At 39.1% G+C, this 24579-nt stretch overlaps 1 protein-coding gene across 1 annotated transcript; it reads right to left on the bottom strand.

Annotated features, from left to right (window-relative positions):
* Nucleotides 1-15: 15 nt before the first annotated feature.
* On the bottom strand, nucleotides 16-20875 carry nup205 (nucleoporin 205). Its single transcript, XM_066684236.1, has 42 exons — nucleotides 20746-20875; nucleotides 18692-18834; nucleotides 18334-18505; nucleotides 18040-18184; nucleotides 17726-17885; nucleotides 17411-17639; nucleotides 17146-17310; nucleotides 16778-16953; nucleotides 16510-16626; nucleotides 16081-16218; nucleotides 15701-15851; nucleotides 15142-15350; nucleotides 13190-13372; nucleotides 12911-12961; nucleotides 11497-11706; nucleotides 11132-11369; nucleotides 10433-10622; nucleotides 10015-10135; nucleotides 8458-8539; nucleotides 7841-8005; nucleotides 7603-7727; nucleotides 7393-7507; nucleotides 6908-7057; nucleotides 6595-6666; nucleotides 6352-6509; nucleotides 5380-5460; nucleotides 5083-5274; nucleotides 4564-4771; nucleotides 4349-4447; nucleotides 4084-4229; nucleotides 3538-3729; nucleotides 3221-3342; nucleotides 2888-3026; nucleotides 2657-2783; nucleotides 2489-2562; nucleotides 2254-2385; nucleotides 1811-1916; nucleotides 1521-1681; nucleotides 1308-1437; nucleotides 1098-1202; nucleotides 947-1005; nucleotides 16-401 (listed from the first exon to the last, which is right to left on the bottom strand). The coding sequence occupies exons 1-42, from the start codon at nucleotides 20771-20773 to the stop codon at nucleotides 249-251; spliced, it is 5919 nt and encodes a 1972-aa protein (XP_066540333.1). The 5' UTR covers nucleotides 20774-20875; the 3' UTR covers nucleotides 16-248.
* Nucleotides 20876-24579: the final 3704 nt, after the last annotated feature.

Below are 24579 nucleotides of genomic sequence, written 5' to 3'. Positions count from 1 at the left end.
ACAAAGAAAAAGTCAGCTTTATCAATTTAGAGTCATTTTATTCATCATTAGAAAATACTAAATACCCAAAGACATTATCAGAAACCTTTAAACATGGAAAATTTCAGGGCAGCCTTTTGTAAACAAAGCCAATAGAAACATTACAAGATGGAGTAGATAAGCATTGCTTTCTCTAGCAAAGAATTGCTCACTATAAGTGATGTGTTTAGCACACTCTCCAGTAAAGTTCTGTAGAGTGTAAGTGTGTTTTAACTCTTGGAGTGGCGTACTAGGCCACGGATCCTCCTCGTCAGGGCCTGGATGAAGGTGTGGCGAGAGTGAGTTTTACTGTAGAGCCCTTCCACCTCCAGCAGCTTCCTCTGTAAGGGTTCTGTGAAGCTACTCGCCACATCGTTCTGCAACTGAACACACAACAACCCTTCAGTGCTGTAGAAATCAAGCCATCTCAACTAAAAACATGAAAAGGAAGCAGGCTGACGTACATACCACATATGGTCAAAGCACAAATCTTAGGTAATGACACGATACACAGACCCATTAACGGTTATATGACCTACAGCAACCATGGAGTGGAACTTGGGATATACATCTACTTAAATACATGTTTTAACCAAATGTAGAGTTCAAAGTTCTAATTCAGGTTTATTGGAGCTTGTCTTGCTCCTTTTGTGATTCTTCCAAACTTCATTCTACAGTGCTGTTTACATTAAATTTTTATCTGGCAGAGACATTTAAAATAAGAATGACACATTAGGAAAGGTTTATCAACGTTAAATAGCTTCTTAATATATTCAATAGCATTGATAAAGACAGAACAGTGTTCTAAACTTTGTGCTATGAGTCAGATCAGATGCAGGCAGAAATTCCTCAGGCTTTAAATGGGTATGAATCAATATTTCAGGCATCGTTAAAACTATATCCCCGAGAGTGGTGCAGTGGTTTGTACCTGTTCCAGATCCTGTTGGCTGACTCTGGACAGGCCGAGCCCTCCACTCCCTCTGGCATCTAAACAAAGAAAACCAGCATTTAAAACTTAAGGCACAGAGTATAGAAGAAAAAAGAGCTGGTCTAGGGTTTTCCTGTTTTTGTGCACTCACCTCTGTATCCTGGCAGCAGGGAATCTTTGGGGTCACTGGGGGTGCAGTAGAGGAGGTAATACTCTAGGTGCCGCCAGATCACAAACAGACATGTCTCAATGATGTCTAAGAAACAATGTGTCAAGAAAAAACTAAACAAAAGCATTCACACTTAAATATCATTGATTGTAGGTTACCAGGGAACAAATGTGCAAGACAGAATGAGGATACAGGAGCAGAGAGCCAGCAGTTTGGCACGGTTGTTTACGAGCTGAACAAGACGGCGTTTGGCCAGAACGCTCCTCTGCACTGACGTGATCTTTTCCACTCCAACTGATCCAGACACCAGGCCTTGACACAGCTGCGTACACACACACACAAAACTCAGCTCCACATGTTCTCTAGACCTCTGAAGCAACTACATAAGAGTGTGTGTGAGAATACCTCTTTAATCTCCTCTGGAGCGAGCTGCACTAGTCTCTGCAATTTTCCTAAACTCTGTCTGTGGCTGTCATGGTATCTAAAGAAGTTTGTAGTACTGTTTTTCAGCAGGAGCAGGACCAGGCCTAGGCTTGGCACACGAGACACTGATGGCACTGCCATTTCTGAGCCACAAATAATGGGGAAAAAACACATAAGAGATAGAGGAGATTTAGAGGAAATACATCCTATGTAATCTGCATGCACATCATCGAGAGAGCGAGAGAGAGAGACTGAGAATCATGTAAACTGACCTGTTGGTTCAGTTGCTGAAGGGCTGAAGAGACAGATAGTGAACTGAGCTTCAGCAGAGCTTTGCAGAAGCAGTGTCTGGCAGTACTCCATGACGTTAGCACAGATCTGATGGCACAGCGAAACAGAAAGGAAGGTACCAAAGGTGGTCCCCAAATATTTATTTGTGAGAAAACAGAGATGGTTAATGTATATCAAGTCAGACTATTTGTAAACATAGAAGTTGGTTTTAGTTCAGTAAATACAAATAAAACAAACAACCTTGTTTAATATAATTATTGATATCTATTTACCAATAATCATGTAGTAATCATATCATGTGTTCACCACTACGGAATGGATTAAATTTCCATTTTCAGCCTTCAGCAGTAGGTAGTTAACTTCTTATATAGTGCACAGATTATCCTACAGTGAGAGATCCTAAATGTAGCTTAAGAGATCTTACTTGTTGCATAGCAACCTCCATCTCCTCCCTTTTCTCTGCAGCATCACCAGGAGCAACACTCTCTTCTATTTGCTTCAGGTAGCGAGCACGCTCAGTACCAGCCAGACGCACCAGAAGAGAAAGACACTGACGCTGATGGGGAGAGAAGACAGAGACAGTGTGTCAGCATGGCAGTACAGCTAGAATTATATATATTTTTAAATTAATTCTTCTTGCCAAGCCATGATGACACTACCTGGAATCTACCAATATGTCCTTGATACTCTAGCATGGCGGCACTGTTGACATCCTGCCCCAAATCCAAAGCTCCTGAGAACATAAATACGCACTCATTTAAAAACTGGCTCATACATCAGCAGCAGTAACAGTAACGACACAGATGTATGTATGCTACAGTTTGTACCTGGTAGTGCAGTCTTGCTGATGATGGCTGTGAGGAGAGAAAGTTCCTGTAATGATCCCATACTCACATCCTGACTGCGTAGGATAGACTGAATGGTGTCTGAGTGCACAATCAGCCACTGAAGTACCTACACACACACACACACACAGACACACACAGACTCTGTTATATATAATAATATATAATGCACATCACTGTATGAATACACGTTTATATGAAGAACTTGTGTACCTGTGCTGCCCCCTGCTGGTGGTGCGTGGTGGTGGAGGTCAGGATGACCTGCATGAGTCTGAGAGTAGGCAGAAGGATCTGTCTGTATCGTTCCAGAGGGCTAGGGATGAACCCTGAGGGGTCCCTCTGACCAAAAACTCTAATAAATAAAATAAATAAATAAATTAATAAATACAGAGAGGAAATGGAAAAAATGGGAAAATGATGGAACAGAAGTTGGTGGATTATGCTGAGCATTAATATATTCAAGTTGACTTTCCTCATGTAAAATAGCAACAATTTATATGACTCTCCAGAGTGATTCTCTAATACGCATTTTTCCCAAACTCTTACCTTAGTGAGTCGTTTTCAGGCAGCATGTGGAACACTCTGCATTCCAAAAGCTGAGCCACAAGTCCACAGCACAACAGCTCCACAGCCCCCTGAGCTGTCTTAGCCACACGGGTCAGTAATGCCTACACACACACACCACTTTTGAAAAATGCTACACAGCTTCGTTTTGAGTGAAGTGCACAAACACAACACAAAAAACAGCAGTTTTTTGATGGTATCTTTGCTCCATAGAAATAGTCCTTGTTATAAGTGTTTTATATTTCAGCTATTTAAAAAAAATGGAATAGTCTAATAATCAATCATTTCAGGTATCTCACCATCTTGGACTCATAAATATACAAGGGTTTGAGCAGAGGAGGCTGAGGTATTAACAGAGTTTGCAGGGCAACGTCATCCTGCCGCAGGCTCTCCACCAGCACACGCAGGTAGCCACTGTTACACAGATAAACCAGCCACTGACTCTGTCTGTCTATAGATAATACCCGGTCCAGCACAGCCAGAGCCAACATCTGAAACACAAAAAAAATAAAAATAAAAAAATGGGGAAAAAATGCTAAATTAATGAAGTAAAATGTAAAACAAATTAAAAAAGACATTTAGGGACAAGGACAAGGATAAAACAAAAATAAAACCATTATAGTGATACTATGCTGAGTCTTACAGTTGTTCGGAGAAGAACAAAAGAACAAACAGTGAACAATGGTAAGTCTGCAGATGCTATTTATCAGTGACATCTGCTACTTTAAAATACACCCATTGCTGACACAGATCTTCATTTGAGCACAAACATTAAACGTAGTACCACCAGTAGGAGACTGAAAGACAAAACAAGGATGTAAAGCGGATTCCAGAATTATAGCTACCCTGCCAATCTCGTGTCCATCACATGCATCTCTGCACACCACTTCCATCAGGGCAGTGCCGTAACTCTCTATAATGGCCAGGTTTTCTCTCTGAAGCTTAGAGAACCCATCCTCCGGAGCAGTTAGTCTCTCCCACATAGACATTCCTGAAAAGCACAAAAACTCCAAAATCAAGCTATCAAGCCATGAGGTGTCAATACAATACCATTGTTTATGTAAAGATTCATACAAATGCATGCAAGTGAGTAAGCATGCTTTCGTCTACCTGTTTGTAGCGTGTCTGGTTCCTCAGGCTTCTGGGCAATTTGCAAATAGTAGAGCAGTGCACCATAGAGGTGAGCACGCAGACGCTGGAATCCACCACCTGGAACACATTCACACCCAAGTTTTACTTCAATTACTCATCATTAAATATATACTTAAAAATATCTCAGTACTGTACTAGAGCATAAGAGCAGCCTTAAATAGAAGCTCACACACCTGTGCACAAGATAAAGTCCAGTAGCTTTCGCAGAATAAGGTGAAGGGCAGAGTTTGCAATGGAGGCGAATCCTGATGAAGAAGCACCTTCCAGCCCAGAACCTTGCTGTTGCTCTGACAGTACAGACTGGCTGAGGTGTGCAGTCAAGGTGAATACTGCCCCAGCAACCACTGGCATCAACTCAACCGCAGCATCCTCTGATAAAACCTGGATGTAACAAGTGTGTCCAAGCTTATTACAGCTAACTGTGTCACAATACAATTTCCTCATTCATTGTAGAATCATCTAAAATTCTATTCAACGTCAAGACAGTTTATTTGCTGAAGTGTGTAACTTGCTTAGGTTGGCTTCACACTGCCCTGAATAATGTGTAATGGGACAACTGTACTAAACTATGCAGACATTTATTATTAATTATTCTTTAAAATTTTTATGACTCTGTAATTTATAATTACTTGAATGAAGGACTGAACAGTATGTTTTCTGAAAAGTAAACAGTAAATTGTATTGTGCAGTACTTTGTCGTGCAGGTCCAGCAGCAGGTCTCTGATGATGAGCTGTCTCTGGTCTGCCGGGATGAGCTCAGCAGGGCAGGCAGTGAGGATGGTCTCCACCAAGCTCCTCCAGCTCTGCAGAGCATGCCGCTTAGCGCTCAGACTGCGTCTTACCCGGTTTCTCTCCACGACCTGCTGCAGGATAGAGTTCACCTCCTGATAGAATAAGACAGCACAGGAGATAGAGATAAAATATTTAGAACAAAATTCAGCATGAGTTTGATTAAGCACAGAGTCTTTGTACAACAATAGCATTCTCACATCCATCAGTAGTGGCCGTTGTCCAATGGCAGCCATCCCCTGTAGAGCATTGACCTCAGCAACCAACACTCTGTGTAGCAACTGGCATGGGAAAGAAGAGACTAGATTTAAATATTTAAATGCAAACAATATATTTACATATTGCAAACAGAAGAAAATACATGAGAAAATTTTGGGGGCGCCCTGGTCTAATGACATTTTGCTGACTTTCTATAGCCCTATTCAAATGGGATTAGTTTTACCTGTGGACAAGGGGTTAAAGTCATTATTACCGGGGGTATCTCAGAGGTTTTAATCCAGTCTGGATAGACCATTTCAGTCATTTTTCCAGAATATGTCCTCCTGTTTCAGGAAAGAACCCTGAGCCTTTTACCTACTGTAAAATTTGCAGTAAAAAAAAATCTGGGTTATATTGTTCCGGTCCGAATTGACATGTGGGGTAATATGGTTATATCACGGGGAAAAGAATGGAGAAGTTGGAGAAGGTATAAAACTAGACTAAACTGTATAAAAGATTAGTAAAAGTTTTGCCATCTTAACAACCATTGTCTATACTGAAGGACTAGGAGATAAAGGTCATTGAGGGGTGGTTATTTTTGGTGGGAGAGCTGTTCTCAGAACAGTAGTGACATTCTACATACTCTAGTAGCTCTGCCGTGTATGATTCATACTGTGATGGCAGTGCATGAACCGAGTAGCTGCAACCATCTGTTATTTTTACCAAGCTTTCTTACCCTGTGTAAATCCACCATAAACATTACTGACGTCCTTTGGTAAAATGACATTACCCCTGTTCCCAACATAAAACTGATCGCATCCGAATAGAGCTTATGTGAAAATAAGTACACATTTTAATTCACATTTGCATTTTAAATTTACCCAAAAATAAAAACTAAACTGATCATTTCTGCAGGTGTCCAAATCTTTGTATACATCTGTAAATGAAGGCCACATTACAGTGATGACACAAACCTTGACGTTGCAGACAGTGTGCCCCTGCTCATTGACATGTTCACAGTTAGAGATGACCTGCTCAATCTGAGTGCGCTCAAAGAAATCAAGCTGCAATTGCTCAGGAACTTCTTGACTGAAATCTATAGCATCCAGAACACTCAGGAGCTTTCTGCGCACTGAAAGATAATACAATTGGATAATTTGGCAACCAAAATGAAAAGATGTGTCTATACAGATATGACAGGTTCAGTGTTAACCCACCTTTAGAAACTGTGTCAAAGTGCAGGAAGCTGCTAACTGATTTACTCTCATCATCCATACCCATCTCCCCATCTGAAATAAAAAGAGAAAACAACCATCTAAAGTTATGTTGTTTTTCCGGAAATGACTCAATTGTGAAGACAGCATCATGCTAGTTTGAAGGCAGCATTTTTTGTTTTTTGTAAATCAGAATGTCTATTAGACCTGTTGAGATCCATTTGTTTCAAAGAAGAAAAAAAAACTCATACCATTGAATACCCTCACTTCTCCACAGGCTGTGTTGTGGCTTAGTGTGTGTTCATTTGTGTGGTACCTGCATGCTGCATGTGTGGCTGGTCATCCAACAGAAGGTTGAGCAATCTCTGAGTGTGTGAGCGCTGGCGGTTTAGTGAGGTCACTCTGAGCTCTATGGCTGCGGTTTTCATTAACCAGGACATCTGGTTTAGAGTAGCAATCTCATTCCCTAGAGGATCAGTGAAGAAAGAGAGAGTTGAAGACCTACTGCAGTGGTATGAGGAGTGAAGATATGCCTGGTCAACCGCTGGTTGTCCATCCACCACTCCAAGTTAATTTTAATGCGCATATGAAATAAAATGCTAATGCTTCACTGAAGTGAAAAACTTGGTCTGTTGATAAAGACAAGATGGCAAAAAGAATGAAAAAAATCTTCATATAATAAAGACATGTTTCCCAATGTTCAGTTAATTTGAGAGATATAATAAACTGCGGCAGATGAAATTGCCATGCAAAGCCAGAAGTTTTAAATTTAAATTAAAATGACTGAAAGAAAGTGCCAACCTGGTAAGATGAATGGTAAGTGCTTTAGGTGAGAGAACAAGAAATCCTGACTGGTCCTCAGATAGCGCATGGTGGGGCCTGAAGTGTCTGAGTAGGCACACAGCTGATAGATGACCTGGAGTAAATTTTGAATATATAATTCACTAGGACAATAAACCAAATACATGCAACATTAAATTAAACAGTGCAAGCCTGTGTGGAAGTTTGTACCTGATAACAGAGTTCAGCTAAGTGTGGAGCCTGGTGAGTAAGTATTGGTCCAGAACGTCTCTCGCTGCCTCGTTGGAGCAAACTTAGAATTGCATGCAGGCAACTCCTGGGACAACCAAGTACTCCTAAAATAAAGCATAACAAAAATTTTTTTTAAATAAGCAAACAACTCCTTCACAAATGGGCAAATTCCAAACATGCTTGATGTATATATACACTCAGGACAGAGTGTGCTGACCTGGGTCCTGTAGATTGGTAGATGAGACTGGTTTCTTGACCTCATATCCAAGGAGGTACAAAGCCAGGTTAGGACCCTTTAGCTCTAGAGAGGTGATCAATAGGTTGAGAATGTGGATCTGTGTCTCATGCCGGATCCTGGCCACAGATTTATCGGGGTCTGAATCTGATTTCACAAAAACAGATATCATAAGCCGGCATTACATTGACACATTGACATCTTCAGTAAAAAGAACATGATATCAGGGTCTATGGACTTGGTAAAAGCTTACAAAACTTTAGAATATTCAGGAAAGACTTGAATAATTAATAAACGAATAGTACACTGATATAACTCCAAGCCTTTGAAGGTGATATATCTGACACTCTGAACAACATAAGAGCAAACAACTAATTTCTATGTAAAGATACACTTGAGTAAAGTTCTTCGACCAAAAACTCTTATGGCAGAAGTATTATAGCAGCTCTGTTGTGCTTGTAGGTGAACAGTAATTATATATATATATATATATATATATATATATATATATATATATATATATATATATATATATATATATATATATATATATATATATATAAAGTACAACTATTAATAATAATAATATTTTGACTCACCATCTGCTTTCTCCACGCCCTCTTGAGCTTCATCATTGTCCAAACACTCCACAAATCCAGCCATCAGTTTTTCACTCACTCCCTGCTCAAATTTCAACATGTTTAGTACGTACACATACTTACAGCACCACTGCGACTGAAGTCTTTCACTGTGAGTGAACATGAATGTGCTTCAAATATTTATTCTAGTAACTACCACAATGAGAACTGCTGAACCCTGAAAGATTTGATTCCAGTAGACATGGTAATTCAATGCTGTTTTTAAATTCTGCAAATGTATACTGAAATTGGTAGTGAACGTTTTAAAAAGGGGTGGGCGATATGGCAAATATACATTGTAACAATATATATTTTTTTGCAGGAATTTTTTTTTTCCATTTTTTGCTGGAATTACAGACTCAAATCTTGAGGCAGGAAATTTTATGAAGTAATGTTAATGAAAAGCCTTCAGAATTTTGAGATGAATCTTTAGTGGTAAAAATAAGATCAAAAAGCAAAACATTTTTAATGGCTTTTTACCCTCAACAAACAGGAAAACATATTGCAAACAGAAGAAAATACATGAGAAAATTTTGGGGGCGCCCTGGTCTAATGACATTTCTGACTCACCTAGATTCATTCTGATATTTAGTCTTGTTTCTAACCCAGTACTCTTCCCCTTTAAGGCCAGACAAGTTAGAAGAAGGGAGCTTTCTCTGTTTGGCTGTGTTTAAATGGTCTCAGTAGAGAAAGTGCAGACACTGACACTGCTTTGAAAGCTTTGAAAACGTATTGTTTTGATTGTTGTTTATTTCCATTGCTGTTGCCATATAAAACTGTCTTGGTCTATAGACATGACTGACGTGTCTTTAAAGCTGAGAGCCCAAACTAAACGGCCATAGCAGAGACCCAAGGGGAACATATTTAATTTTTTTTTTATTTGATGTACTTTATTTTGAACTGTTGATTTTCTTCTTTTTGCAAGTCATTTTCACACCTACATGAAGATAAATAACGAGTGGACTGATGAAAAGACTTGGTCTTGTTTTGAATGGGACAACCTACGTAAGTGCTGGTATGCTTTGTGTGTGCGTGAATCGCTTGTAGGCTCTTCAGGTTTCGTGGTGCCACAGTTTTGTTCTATGAAGAGGAGGTCTCGTGTATGGAATCACAAATTCTTTTGATTTTAATTCCGTAGGCATACATTTTAGAGTACTGACTTACTTTATCGGTGTCCTGAGAGTCTGCACATTCGACTGATGTGTAATATGTAAACAACTTATAAGAATGGCAGCGGACTGAATGTGCATTAGCACGATCCAGTGATCTCCCTGTGATGGTTTATCATGGACAAATTCTTTTCCTTCACAACCTGATATCGTCATATCGCACACCCCTAGTTTTAAATGAAATACAGTTTTTACAAGTTCTAGTGAGTCTGGAAATCAAAGACAAGTACATATTAGTCAGAGTGAGGGAGTCCATAATATCTACAAAAAAAGGGGTCACTGCATTACACAGATGTTACTGTAAAATTAAAGTGTCACACAACACTGAGTATATGAACAAGTTTCTCACCTGATCATGGGTGAAGTCTCCAACCAATCTGGACTGGATATTCGGATAGCGTGCAATGTGCCGCAAGATCTTAGCACTCAAAAACGCAGCTTCAGGGTTGGAACTGCTGTGATATAAGTACCTATAATGGACAAAGCAGTAACATTTAAGCTGCGATTAGATTCAGCTTAGGTTAGTACATTGTACATAAACCTGCCAAACATGCCAGGGGAAAAACAACATTTAACTAAAACACTAATATGATAAGTGGTTACGAACAATAATTTAAACTGCTGTACTGAACTACTTGGTCTTTAACAGTTTAAGGATCAATACTGAGATTCAAATTGTGTTTTATAAGCATGTCTGCACATACTCCAATTTATTTTTGTCAATTACAAACTCTTTTCATGTGCTAGTATGAAAAAAAAGAGAATACCTGGCTATGTTAATGATATGATCAGCACGTCTGCTTTGGGCACTGACCCCCTGCAATAACTGCTCCAGTGGAGAGACCAGCAACGAAACCTGGCTCTCTCTCAGCAGGTCCATAAACACCACCTCCTTCTGCAGGGTCAGGTCCAGCAAACTCAGACAGTGCAGCACTGCTGATTCCAACTGCTTCTTACCTATACCATCAAAATTATCAACATTTTTATAACCAATTATTAAAGCCACAATAGATATATCTCTGCAGCATTACAGGACATTCAGACTGTGTCAAACAATTCTGGGCTAATATCCATCTGCAATTTTGTTTGCTATAAATCAGGGGCCCCAGTGCACTGATCGCAAGCAACCAGTCAATTGCAACATGGATTTTGGTCAATTGCACCTAATTTACATAATGTAAAAGAGCCATTTTCCACATTAAAATAATTAAGTGCAAATTTTGGTCCACAGACACACTGACAATTAATTGGAGAGAATTTGCTCAATAAAAAATAACACGGTCCAACAAAACAAATGAAAAAAAGGCTCTCACTGTCCAATCTCTTATTGTTTAACCTGGTTTTGTTGAACAATTAAAGACATTGTTAAAACTGCCATTTAAAATCACAATTATGAATTAGAAACAATGAATAATACAGCACAACCTTCAAATAAAGACATTATTAATGAGTGCTGACAGACATACCAGGGAATGGAGCATAAGTGTCAAGTTGGCGGACCCCTTCTTCCAGCAGGCTGAGGCACAGAGACAGAGTGGGAGAGTCATTTAGCAGGTGGAACATCAGACTGTATCCAGGGGGCTTGTGGGCTGGAACCTGTTCACCCTGCAGCTCCACAGTCTCTTGCAGGAAATCTGCAGGCTGAGGCTCATAATCTCGCAGTAGTTTGTGGAACACCTCCAGAACTGCCTCTGCCACCTCCCACTGAGGAGAAAAGGTAATAGTGTTTAGCATTCAAAACAATGCTAATGTCATATAAATGAATAATACATGTCAGATAATGAATGACATGTAAAGAAAACTTGGAGCAATGTGGCTGAGTGCACCATACTTTCTCAGCTGGGCGACGGTAGGCTCGTGTTGGAAATGGAAGAAAGACGGCATCCCGCAGGAAGACCAGGTATGGCTGAAAACCTGGTGCACGAAGCCCTGCCCCAAGATTAATAGGAAGCGAACTCTCGACCAGAGTACTGATCAGCTGACAGAACGCCCTCGTCAAAGGGTACTCCTCACAGCTTGACTCAATCTCATTAAGCTCCATCTACAGAGGAAAGAATACCACTGAACATCGCTCACAATTCCACATGCTGTACCAAGAATGGACACACAGACACACTACAGCCTGTACAGAAAAATGTCAGCTGTCAAACTAACTTTGGTTATAAATAAGACTTTAGGGTTAAATACTTATTCAGGCAAAAGCCATAATACTCATACTTCAATAAAACATAAATGTACTAAAAATAAACTCACTGCAACAAAAAAATGAGTCACCTTGCATGTTAAAGGTGGTAGTAATTTCAGTTTCTTGCAAATGGCACTGCACAAGAATGATCAGGCTCTAAATAACTTTGCGGAGTGGAATGGCATTCACAGATTTAGAAGAGGTGGTACAATGTAATTAATGTCTTGTTCAATGTGTGGAAAATGGGTGCTAATGACTGGCAAAAAGGACCGATTACATTTGGTCATCCCAAAGGCCATAGAATGAAGAAACATACAAAGATGGCACGTTTTTGTCGCATGGTTCTGCTTCTCATTAAAATATATTTTCCTGGAGATGTCTGTATTTCTTTTGTTCAACATTTTTAAACATGTTCTGACGCCCACAACATGTCTGAGGAAATCTCTTGCTATGGATTTGCTGCTGTCTGCAGCCTCTATAGTGTGGAGAATAGAAGTTCAAGTTCCTGTACTTCTTCGGTTCAACATTAACAATGTCTGATTGACTTCTAACCAATCACAGTTGTTGTGGTCTGCGTCATCGCATAGTTACATTCCTGGTGATGTGCGTGTCAGGCTATGCCATAGACTAGGTTCAACGCAGAAGTATAAACTGAGCTTAATCGTGGCTGAACATCAAGGTCACCTACATCTATAAGCTTGTCCAGTCCATGCCAAGTCATATCACAGCTATTCTTCATGGAATTACTACACACTATTAGGTACGTCAAAGGTGATACATTTTTTGTCTGGTGAGTTTATGTGCGTAATAGAGAAGGGCACTTCAGTTGAAAGTTAAAATTGTTTTTTTCATGGCAGTAACAGACTAAACCCCCCAATTAGCCTGTTAGCTGTCTAACCTTTTTAAAACACCTAGTTCTGAATAGCCACTATTCTACTAAACTAACACTGCTCTACTAATACCCATGGCTTCCAAAGCTACATTCCTACCAAACAATTATTAAATCAACCAGCCCTAATGGGCACTGTAAAGTCCAGATCAAATCCCAGGTACAGCTCACCTCTATGCCTGCTGCTTGTCTCTGTCCAGGAGCTTTTACTGTCTGCAGGATCTTGAGTGAGAAAGATACACAAATAGTCGCACACACCATGTCAGAGAACTTAGCTTGCACAAATTCAAAGATGCAAACATTCGTCAGTAAATGCCCTAAATACTTTAATTCCTTTCAATACTACAGTGAGCGAGCACAGTTAAATTCTGAAACTTCAGACTGTTATTCTCTGAATACATCTAGGAAATTATTATTAACTAATATGTGTTGTCTGTATTTGCTGCTTACCTGCGTGTACTCCAGAGACTGCCAGAGGGAGGCAGCTATTTCAGGGGACTTCCCAAAAGCAGAGAGGGTGTGCAGGAACTCAGCTTTCAATATTGGCTGAACACTGCACTGCAGCAAACCCAGCATCACCACCACAGGAGTCCACTGTGGATGCTCACACAGAGCCAGCCGTGCATTCTCACTCTGACAATACACACACAATGAAAATTTAAAAATGTAGACTTACAAACATGATCAACCAAATAACATTACTCTCTAACAGAACAACATCTACCTGTAAGACAAGCCCTCATGAGCATGCAGGTTCATCCAAATATTAAACTCTTTCTCTTAATTAACTCAAGGATACTTCATCATCATCATCATCATCATCATATTTTTAACTTTAGGTATTCCAAGATAATAGTGGCGAAAGGGCAAGCAAAGAAGCCATGGCACCCATGTCCACCAGCTCCTCTCAGAGCAGCAAAGGTCTTGGGTCTACCAGGGAAAGTGCCTGGTATACATCCAGTGGGTGGTGCCCAAGGGGGGAACTTGTCAGAGACCTGAACCACTTCAACTGACTCCTTTCAATGTTCACAGCAATAGACTCTGAGATTCCCATCCAATCACAGAGATTATGCCCATCAACATGCCAAAGCAAACCCATTTCATCCACTGGCATCATTTATCTCTTTCTTTCGGTCATTACCCACAGCTCATCACCATAGGTTAGTTTGGGGACATAGCTCAAACAGTAAATTAAGAGAATTTTCTTTATGGTTCAGCTCCTTCTTTACCACTGCAATCTGGTGTAAGCCAGCACATTACTGCAGACATTGCAACTAACCTACAGTTGATCTTACAATCCCTTTTCCTGTCACTCAGGAACCCTGATGCACTTGAACGGCTTCACTTGAGGTAGGTTCTCAGCCCTTATTGAAAGGGAACATGCCATCTGTTTCAGACATCAGACTTGGACTGCTGATCTGCAGACTAATAACATCACATTCCTCTGCACACTCCCATGCCACCACAATAATCTGCAAGATAATTGACTTTAGCCAAGGTAATAGAACCTGACACAACAGACCCCTCTGGTCCTACATCCAGCAGAAGTGGCATGTCCCTCTGGTTTTTAGAGTTTCACAAATTACTCCTTTAAACACCTGAGAACACACTGTGTAGAGTTCAGAGTCTCGCCAACCTTGCTGAGCATAGTCTGGACAGTCCCCCAATCCCCTCCTGAGCTGTCAGAGTGTTTTCAACCCTCTCCATGGCCTTTCCAAATTCCTGCCACGTTCTGGATTTTGCTTCTGGAACTGCCAAAGCCACAGGCTTTTACACCTGTCAGTACCCATCTACTGAATCAGGAGTACCTGAAGCCAACCAAACTCAAAAAAACCTCCTTCTTCCTCTCGACTGTTTTTCTCACCACTGGCGACCACAAATATTTTCTTGTGTTGCTGCTGAAAGAGGCACCAACAGCACCTGCTTCTACAATAAAAAAATCTGTTCAGACTCCATGGCCCCTACCTCCCCTGTAACGTGAGAAAAGTTCCCTCTGAGGTGAGAGTTGAAATCAATCTGAACAGAGTCTTCTGCCAGGATTTCCCAGCAATCATTCAATATATCTATTAGCCCAGCAGGTCTGTCTGGCAGTTTTCCCCACCATCTGATCAAACTCACCACTTTGGCACAAGGTGCTAAGTACACTTATGTTCGACTAAGTTTTTGAACACGTGTTTGATATGAACAAATCATGACCAGCACATAAGTCCAATAAAACACCAGTGCTCTGGTTCAGACCAGGCAGGCCATTCCTCACAATCAAACATGCCCCACTGAACTCCCCCAGGATACTTGAATAACGTGATTGCAATGTAGAATCAATTGTTAGAGAGATTAAATAAATAATTTGCACTTTTTACACAGGAAGATAAATATCTGGCATAAGCGTGTCTATGTAATACCCAGGTGATGATGGTAGTGAGTAGCTGAAAGAAAGCAGTCAGGCCGTCCAGCTCTCTTTGAGTGATTCCTCTGATGGGTGGGTGGCGGTACTGGGTGGAGTCTGCACTTGGCACATCTCGCCTCAGGTTTTCATGGTATAGCATGAGCGAATGGAAGAAGTGTTCCCATGACACTGGACTTCCTGATGCACCACCCTGCAAGTTCTCTCCTTTAAATAAATAAATAAATAAATATTTTATTAAATTGTAAAAGCCTGCTTCATTTGATAAATGTACAAGCCTGCTCCTACTCATCATGATATCCCCTATGAGTAAAATGTTAAAAGTTTTAAAATGGTTAGTTCCTTGTTCACTAACAAAGATATGGGCTGATACTTCAGTCAATTTTAATCAGTGCAAGGTGTATACATGTATTTTAAACAAATTATTATGGTTTATCATCTAAGTTTAAAAACACTTATTATAAGGAAGTGCATAATGAACTGCACAGATATACCCAAATTATTCCCAAGCAATACTTTCTTGCAATATCATGTTAAAAATCTAAGATATTTTTTACCATGAGGTGCTCCATTGGTCTTGAGCAGGCTGAAGCAGTAGTGAGAGCACTGAGACCCATTGGCAAGTCCCTTCAACATACGCAAATAAGGGATGTACAGAGTGGCTGGCAACAGATCCCCCATCTGACGTACAAACTTTGAGAGAACCACCTGAAAAATACATGCAAAAACATAGTTGGTACGAACTAATGAAACACTACTGCTGCCATTACTTTTCTGTTGAGGTCATTTATGACTCTTTTAAACTCATATTTTAATTTAAGAAAACCTAAATATTTCACAAGCACAAATATTTAAAAGGAAAAATGTGTCACTAAATTATGTTATAAATACACAACTCTGCTTGGTCTGGAAAGAACTTTCGGATACAAATCCACACCTGCTTGTGAGGAGGTCTTTGCAGGGCAACTCCCAAGAAGGATCCAGTAAGCGAGGTGTGTTGGAGTGACTCTGATGGACACCAAAACTCCAGGGCCAGCTCCAAACCAAATGGGTCCTTACTGTAGAATTCACCAATCTGAAACAAACATATGCTAATTTAGTATTATTAAAAAAAAGTCCAGTGGAAAAATCTTGCCAGTTTCTCAATTTTGTTTTCACCACAGCATGATAGCATTTTAGAGGCTTGTATATATCATGCAGCAGATCTATTCAGAACAGGGATTTGCTTTAGAGACCCACCCACACATCTGTGGTATATATTGAAAATACACAGCTGTACTAGTTTCAAACACAAACAGTATGACAGTAAATAAAATGTGGGGGCTAAAATACGATAGATGCTTTGAAACAGGTAAGAGAGACACACCAGTATCATGAGGTGTTCCAGGTCTTTCCTGAGAGAAGATGGAGGCTCACTACCCATTTGCAGTGCCATGTGGATCAGTCGAGCATCTTCATCAGCACGGTTACGTAACTGCTTCACCTGAACAGGACAATTTTACTTGGCACAAAAGACAACATCTACTTGAAATTTTGCAGAACTCACATGAATACGCTACATAATGTTAGTTCGATTTGTTTCTATTTATTCCAAGCAATCAATCATTTTGAAATTCACCACTTGTGTCTCTTACCTTCATGGGCATAAGTGCCAGGAAATCAGTGATGAGGGCATGAAGACGCCGAGTATAGAACTCCTCCTGGTGGAAGCCTTCACTTCCCAGAACACCTTCTGTTAGGAAGAGGAAGACCCCTTCTAGCAGAGCCTGGTCAGCCAGAGCTTCATCTGCCTCTGTGAACTCCACCAGAGCTGAGGAAGAAACATTTATCTGATCAGTCAGACTCACTAAAAACCTCCACAGAGCCTCTAAGGGCACAAAAATCACTAGTGTCAACTAGACTGTTTATGTATATTTACATGCTTTCAAGGTATGTGTGTATTCACTCTGTTAAATAGGTCACAAGAATGTAAATTTTCAATGCAGACACACTAGGTTAGTACCTGCACCCTGTGGTAGCTGAGAGAGAGCCCTGAGCGACAGAGCCCAGGCCAGTCGCACCACTGCCTGCAGACCAGGCAGCTTCCAAGCCTGACCCTCCACCAGGCGACTGTGCACAGCTGACACATACTGCTTCTCTGTCAGCAAAGGCATTGCCTGAAGCAAGTCTGAAAAATACAAGTAAAATGCATTTGTAAACTGAATATAATCACACAAGTCTATTTCCAAGCACAGGTTTAGTGCCACAGACAACTGTTTTAAACATACCTTCTCTATCTTCAGTCCCTTGCTCTAGAAAACTGACATCCAGGCAATAGAGGAAAGCCATAACCAGTGCAAGGTTCACACTATCCAGTGAGCCATCAGCTTCTGCTGTCACTCCCTCCAGGTGACAAATCAGGGCAAGTATGTCATCTTTGCTGAGTGGTGACTGACACGTCCATGCAAACAAAGACTCAGCCAGTGATTGTCGGCACTCTTTGACAAGGTCAGACACCTGTAAAAGAAATCGTTTAATTTTTATCATGACAATCTTAAGTGTACCAAAATGTTTCAAAAGCTTCCAAATTATTTTTCTCTCACCTCTTTTCTATGTTTCTCATTGCCAAGGCCTCGTTCCTTCTGCAGCTTCTCAAACTCACGTGTGATGCTGATTTCTGACACAAGGTTTAGTATTTGCTTAGTCAAACCCTGAGCCATTAACTCATCAGTAAAGCGTGTGGTGAGACTGACCAAATCCGTGCTATGTGGGTGATGGTGGGAACAAAAGAAAAATGATCATCAAGTGTATAAAGTTAATGTGACACGTTTATGATTCTTTCCTATGAGCATATGAAAATGTTAACATACGTCTCAGAAAAAGAAGTTCATTTACATGTCTGAAAATGGCACTATACCTGAGGTCAAGAGTGAAAGTTTTGCCATGCCGTGACTGGATGAGAGAGCGCAGAGAGTTTGCCACACAGCGTTTTCCATCCCAATAGAGCAAAACAGCCACCAGGCCCCTTGTAAGGCCAGGAAAGTAAGGTTGTTGCTGTTCCCCTTTAAAAGAGTTGAACAATGCTCATCATATAAGCCATATCACTCATGCACTATAGGCATAATATACATCCTGCCCTATACAGATTTTAGTTCAATAGAATGTCCTATAAAAATGACTGCTAAAAAAAAAACCTCCAGAGTTGGATTACCTGCCAGCAGCAGTTCCAATGCAGCAAGCTCTCCTATATCAAAAAGATCACTGAGGATAAAGGCTTCTGCAAGTAGCTGCTCAGGGAGAAGTCGCGAACCTTGCTGGCCTTGAATAGAAATTCCCTCTGTGCTGGCTTTCCTTACTTTCTCCCGTTGCTCTGCACTCTTTGGCTATTTCCAAAAGGTAAACATACATTTTCACTAAGCATAAAAGATTCTTATCATTTCAATACATTTGTGATGAACAATTCAGTACATTTGACATTAGATCACAAATTCAGATTTTTACCATAACATATTTTTGACCATAAATGTCACACAAGTTACCAAGTCAATAATATGCTGCACTATACATACAGGGTTTTTAAATAACGAGAGAAAGTAGGGTTTGTGTTTCTTCAACTGCAAATCCAGAAGATGAACACTCTCGTGTTGTCTGCTCCATATGGCACCCTCTACTGTTTCCCATAATTCCTTCAGAGGACCCCACAGACTGGCTCCTAAAAAAAGAAAAAGCATTGAAAGTAGTCACTTTATAGAAATGGGAAAAGCAGCATAATTTCCAGAGTACACTATAAGAGAAGGGACCATGTGTGTCACCTTACTTACCCGCTATCAATATCAACAAGCATAAAAAACACCTTAATTAAGCACTGTAAAGCAATTAAACACTGAATCTTGAACCTATCCAATTTACACTAACATTTATTAATTTAGCAGTTGCTGTTATACAGAGCATCTTATGAAATATGCCATCAAAATATATTTTAGAGGTAGGCATAAACCATTAAACAAAAAAAGTAGTCTTCTGAAAGATGCTGAAACTATATGATGAATTTTCCTTAATTCATAATATGACCATAAACATGAACTAATCAAAAAGGTCGATTTTGATAAGTGCAGGAAGGTGTTAGTTTACTTATCAGCTGAGTCCACAAAGAGTCTGTGGGGACTGGTACAGGAAACATTAGCTTACAAAGTTACTAAATGAGTGCTTATTTTTTAGTGAATTAAAATATTCAATAAATAAATAAAAACATGCAAACACAGAGTAAAGCCATTCTTATAAGTAGTTTTGAACAAAAAAAAATGAGGGGTTTCAAACCATGGCTGTGTGTCTGATACATTAGGCAGCAGCCTCTTTGCTTTGATGTCTCACTGGTCTGTGTCTTAGAAAACAGTATTTTGAAATAAACAATTCTAGCAACACAATCTCTAGCTGTGTTAGCACCACCACTGTTTACACAGAAAAAAACATTTGCCATGATAACCATTAACTAATTAAATCATTTTTATTTATTTGTAGAATATTTTATAAATGCCAATTGGTGACTCTAACAAAGGTCAATCACTGGACTAAAAGGATTGTTTCCTTTTTCTTTTCACAGAAATTCACATCTGGCACATCTGTATATCACTGTTGCAAAATGTGGATTTAAAGTCTTAAAAATGAATCTGTGGTCATAAAAATTACGTATTAACATGTTATTAAAAAAACAACCATAAACCAGTAAAGAACTATGAATATACACTTATTCCTGTCTCTTAATCCTCCACTGCATGCCTGCAGCTCAAAAACCCTGCCCCACAAATGAACAGGATTGGTTCCTTAGATTTATGATGTCAGAAACCCTGGCTGTCCAAATTAGCCTGTTTGATGTTGCCTTTGGGACACTGCACTTTCAAAGGTTCATGATGCACCTTCTGGTATTTAAAAATGCCATTTATACATGTCAAACAGGTAAATATATATATATATATATATATATATATATATATATATATATATATATATATATATATATATATATGAGAGAGAGAGAGAGAGAAAGAGAGAGAGAGAGAGAGAGGAAGTTTTTAACAACAGCTAAGATGTTTCATGCAAGTAATTGCAGGCGTATGAAAATGAAAACGGGCTGAAAAGGGTTACTTACATTCCCAGGCTTATTAAAGTAAACAATGTGGTTAAACTTGTACCCCACTAATCAGTCAGTTATTGTTCATACTGTTGTTCATATGGAGTAATTAGGCTTATCCTAATGTAAAGGAGTAAATTATGCAGTTTTCACAGACTGGGAACTACAGATAAATAAAATACACACATTGCGCTTATTGAGCCGCGGCCAAACAGCCTCAACCGACACACACACCAACAAAACAGCAGTTTAGTGTGATTTAGATTATTTATTATACGTTTGAATCGGGAGTAACTTCGCCCTGAAGCTGAGAGGCCGCCTAATGGGGCTGAGTAAGTTACCGCTTCAGAACGGAGGAGGAACACAGAGCTCTTCATTCATTCGCGCGCACACACGGCAGAAAACAAACTTGACAACTCTCTGACTGTGTTCAAATACATCTACTATAACACACAGAGACTACAGAAAAATTTAAAGTCTACACGAGGTTTGTACCTGAATTTACCGCCATCTGCGCGGACATCTCCCCGTCTCCTCCACACCGCGCCGAGGTGTCCGCGCCGATGCCGGAACGAAAATTATATGCATTTTCGTTTCTTCACAGAACAAGCCCCTGCACGTCTTACTGTTGGATTAAAGTGTTTTATAACACACGGAAGTGCTTATCTATTAAAAGTCATGTTTAGCAATATATTAGTGCTTCAATACCGATTTCTTCTCAGGCGAAGGAATAAATAGACACGGCTGTCAAAATGGCCGCTGAATGGTGTTAAGTTCATTAATATTAAATCGAAATTGAATCCACTTTCTCCGAAATTAACCTCTAAACATAATATCTGTTCATCAAAGTGGTTTATTTATAAGTTATTTTTCGAGAAAAACATCCCCTTATGCCGCTTAGATGTTTATACAGCTTGAAAATGCATTCGCCAATATATGAATATGGAATTAGTCCCCGCCTCCAACTCAAACCTCCCACTCCCCGCCTCTCGCCTGCAGCTCGAAAGAAACGTCAGAAATCCTGGCTGTGTCAATCCGTCTGTTTCAGTCTGTTTTTGAAACACTGCAGTTAAAAAGTAAAAATATTCGGCCATGGCGAATGCTGATTATATTTCTAATGATATGTCTTCTAGCACAAACAATACCACATAGATATGTGAACAATTATGTTCATTTACAGGAGATGTTTAAATGAATTGTGTAGAGCATTTATGTTATTTACAGTGTTATGTGTTCTAGTGCAACAGCTCCTCTCAACACCATCGGGTTGTCAAAATGCACAATTATACTATTCATAGAAATGCAATATTGAATAAATATTAAATATTAATAATAATAAATAATAAATATTAAAACTATTAAAATAGTAATAAATGAATAAAAATACTTTTTCAAAAATGTTTGAAAGCTCCATCTACAATGAACTCTAGTGGTCGGTTGCTTATATCACTGCACACATTTTATAATATAGAGAACTTTTAAGCGCAGCTTGAATATATTCATTTTGAAGAAAAGCTGCTTTCAAATAATTTCCACCAGGTGGCACTACATGAACACTTTTCTTAGTCGTGTGATTAAGTTGGGAACATCAAACTTTTTACAGATTAGAGCTGTGAAATTGGGGGATAGAATCAAACTGTCTATAAGATTACGTAATCGGGAAAAAATATACCATAAATACACATTTAAAGAGGTTATAAAACTGAAGCAGACTGTTTTTTCGTGGCCTAATTAATGTGTCCTATTGTCAGGTTAACTAAAATATTCTGACAAACCTTCAGTTTCACTTTTAACAATCTGAAATGTTCTCTTGCAAAGTCTATTATTATATTTTAATGAAATATTAAAGTGAATTAAACTTTTTTACTATTATTCTTTATATGAATGTAAAATACTTTTTTTTAAATTCAGCCAATACATTAGGTCAGGCAATAATTATAATGATTAGCTCTATATCACATAAGCCTGTCCAACTTATCCCAATTGTATTGGTTTGTCATCTATAACAAGAATAAAATTCCAGTACTCCATAGCCCAAATGTGTTTTTTACTACTACTACTACTACTACTACTAATAATAATAATAATAATAATAATAATAATAATAATAATAATAATTATAATAATAATTGTTATTATTATTATTATTATTATTAATATTATTATTATTTTAGTCAGTTCTTCAGAATCAATGGAAGTCAATATAAAAAGATTTTTTTCCAAGCAGTTTTGCAGCATTTTTGTTGGTCCATCCTAAAATCCTGAAACTGTGATGAGAAGGATAGCTGCTCTGTTCAAATGATGTAGTAAATTGTAAATGGACAAAAATGGAGATACATGTTTTTCTTTGAATAGTAACCATATGCATTAATATAGTATTTACTATGCATTGTAATAAGTTTGGTCCGCGTGGGTTTCCTCCGGGTGCTCCGGTTTCCTCCCACAGTCCAGAAACACACGTTGGTAGGTGGATTGGTGACTCTAAAGTATCCGTAGGTGTGAGTGTGTGAGTGAATGTGTGTGTGTCTGTGTTGCCCTGTGAAGGACTGGCGCCCCCTCCAGGGCGCATTGCGCCCAATGATTCCAGGTAGGTTCTGGACCCACCGCGACCCTGAATTGGATAAGCGCTTACAGATAATGAATGAATGAATGAATTTAATAAGTGTGAAGTGTGCAAACAAACAGTATCGTGGCATCAGCATAAAGATTATCCATCCATTATCTGTAACCGCTTATCCAATTTAGGGTCGCGGTGGGTCCAGAGCCTACCTGGAATCATCGGGCGCAAGGCGGGAATACACCCTGGAGGGGACGCCAGTCCCTCACAGGGCAACACAGACACACACACATTCACTCACACCTACGGACACTTTCGAGTCACCAATCCACCTGCAACGTATGTTTTTTGGACTGTGGGAGGAAACCGGAGCACCCGGAGGAAACCCACGCAGACACAGGGAGAACACACCAACTCCTCACAGACAGTCACCCGGAGCTGGAATCGAACCCACAACCTCCAGGCCCCTGGAGCTGTGTGACTGCGCCAGCATAAAGATTAGAGAAACTTAACTCTCATTGTTTTATGATTTTAAATGAACAGGCAATTCTAAAACTGTGTATTGAAAGACTAGAAATTTCTCCTGCACAGCACTTAATATAAACCCATGTGGAGGTAACGCAAAGCGATAAATGTTCAAGCAGGATGGATAAACACAAAACATAAAACCCAAGAACTTCAATTAGAAGCCTCACATAACAGTAAATGAAGGCTCTCCTTTAAATGGGGAGGTGGTGCATGTTGGGAGCCACTCTGAACTCATCAAACATCCTGACTTCCCATGCATTGTATGCAGAGACCATCCCATAATATGTAGCATAGAGTATGGGCTCATCCTGAGTATGTATTTTACATTTATATTTAATTTGTATTATAAATGTATTAGTATAAAATATGTGCATTTGTAGTATATATTAGACATTTATATTTAATATTAGGTTTACATTTATATGGAGTATTTATTATGCTTTTATTATATAGCAGGCATTATGCAGTACACAGTATGAGTTTTGATTTTTTAATATGAGTTTGTATTTAGTATGGAAAATGTATCTGCACCGAACAAACAAGTAGAGAGCAGTATACACTATGTTGTAGGCTTTTACATGGATTTTAAATTCATGTCCACAGTATTCCTTCTAAAGCAGGCCTAATTCTGTTTATCAGTCCATTTCCAGATTTACTTGTATGTTGTTGTTATTTTTGACCTCTCTATGTATTATTATACAATATAGAGCACACCTTGATATGTAATAGTTTGTACATTTATAGACGGCATGTAGTATGTGAATTTCCCAGTTTTTTTTCTGACCAAATGATTCAGGTTCACTTAATCCTAACCTATTTACTGAATAGCTGTCAACAAACTAATTGTAATATCGTCTGCATGACAAAATTTATAGTGATTTATGCATTTATAGAAAGAACTTTTCAAAATAAAGAGTATGAAAAAAAGGAAATACATGATTTATTATAAGCAAGAGAATTTGTTTTTGGTATTTGTTCAGATAACAAATTAGTTTCAGCAATAACGCTGTGGTTATACATATGGTATTTCCTTTATGTTGCAACCAAATCAATCAAAAATATATTTATGCATTTATTTATTTGTTTGTTTGTGGCCTCTACAATACAGAAAATATACTTTTATACGTTTTGCATTCGGTGTAGTTCTCTGTATTTCATCAGGGGGCTCAAAACTTTTATTCATTATTATTTTTTATTAATATAATTCCTACATTACGGCCTTAGTCTTATATTTCCAGCAATAA

The sequence above is a fragment of the Hoplias malabaricus genome, chromosome 11 (assembly GCF_029633855.1).
Source record: "Hoplias malabaricus isolate fHopMal1 chromosome 11, fHopMal1.hap1, whole genome shotgun sequence".
Classification (NCBI taxonomy): Eukaryota; Metazoa; Chordata; class Actinopteri; order Characiformes; family Erythrinidae; genus Hoplias; species Hoplias malabaricus.
Note: the sequence above shows the minus strand (reverse complement) of the source record. Positions and strands in the feature narration are given on the sequence as shown.

Excerpts from the sequence above, each read along its gene's own strand:
- nup205 (XM_066684236.1), bottom strand. The coding sequence starts at position 20,773 with ATGTCCGCGCAGATGGCGGTAAATTCAG. Across the intron at positions 7,058-7,392 it reads CTTACCATTCATCTTACCAG|GGAATGAGATTGCTACTCTA; the intron begins GTTGGCACTTTC and ends CTGATCCTCTAG. Across the intron at positions 4,230-4,348 it reads ACCAGACACGCTACAAACAG|GAATGTCTATGTGGGAGAGA; the intron begins GTAGACGAAAGC and ends TGTGCTTTTCAG.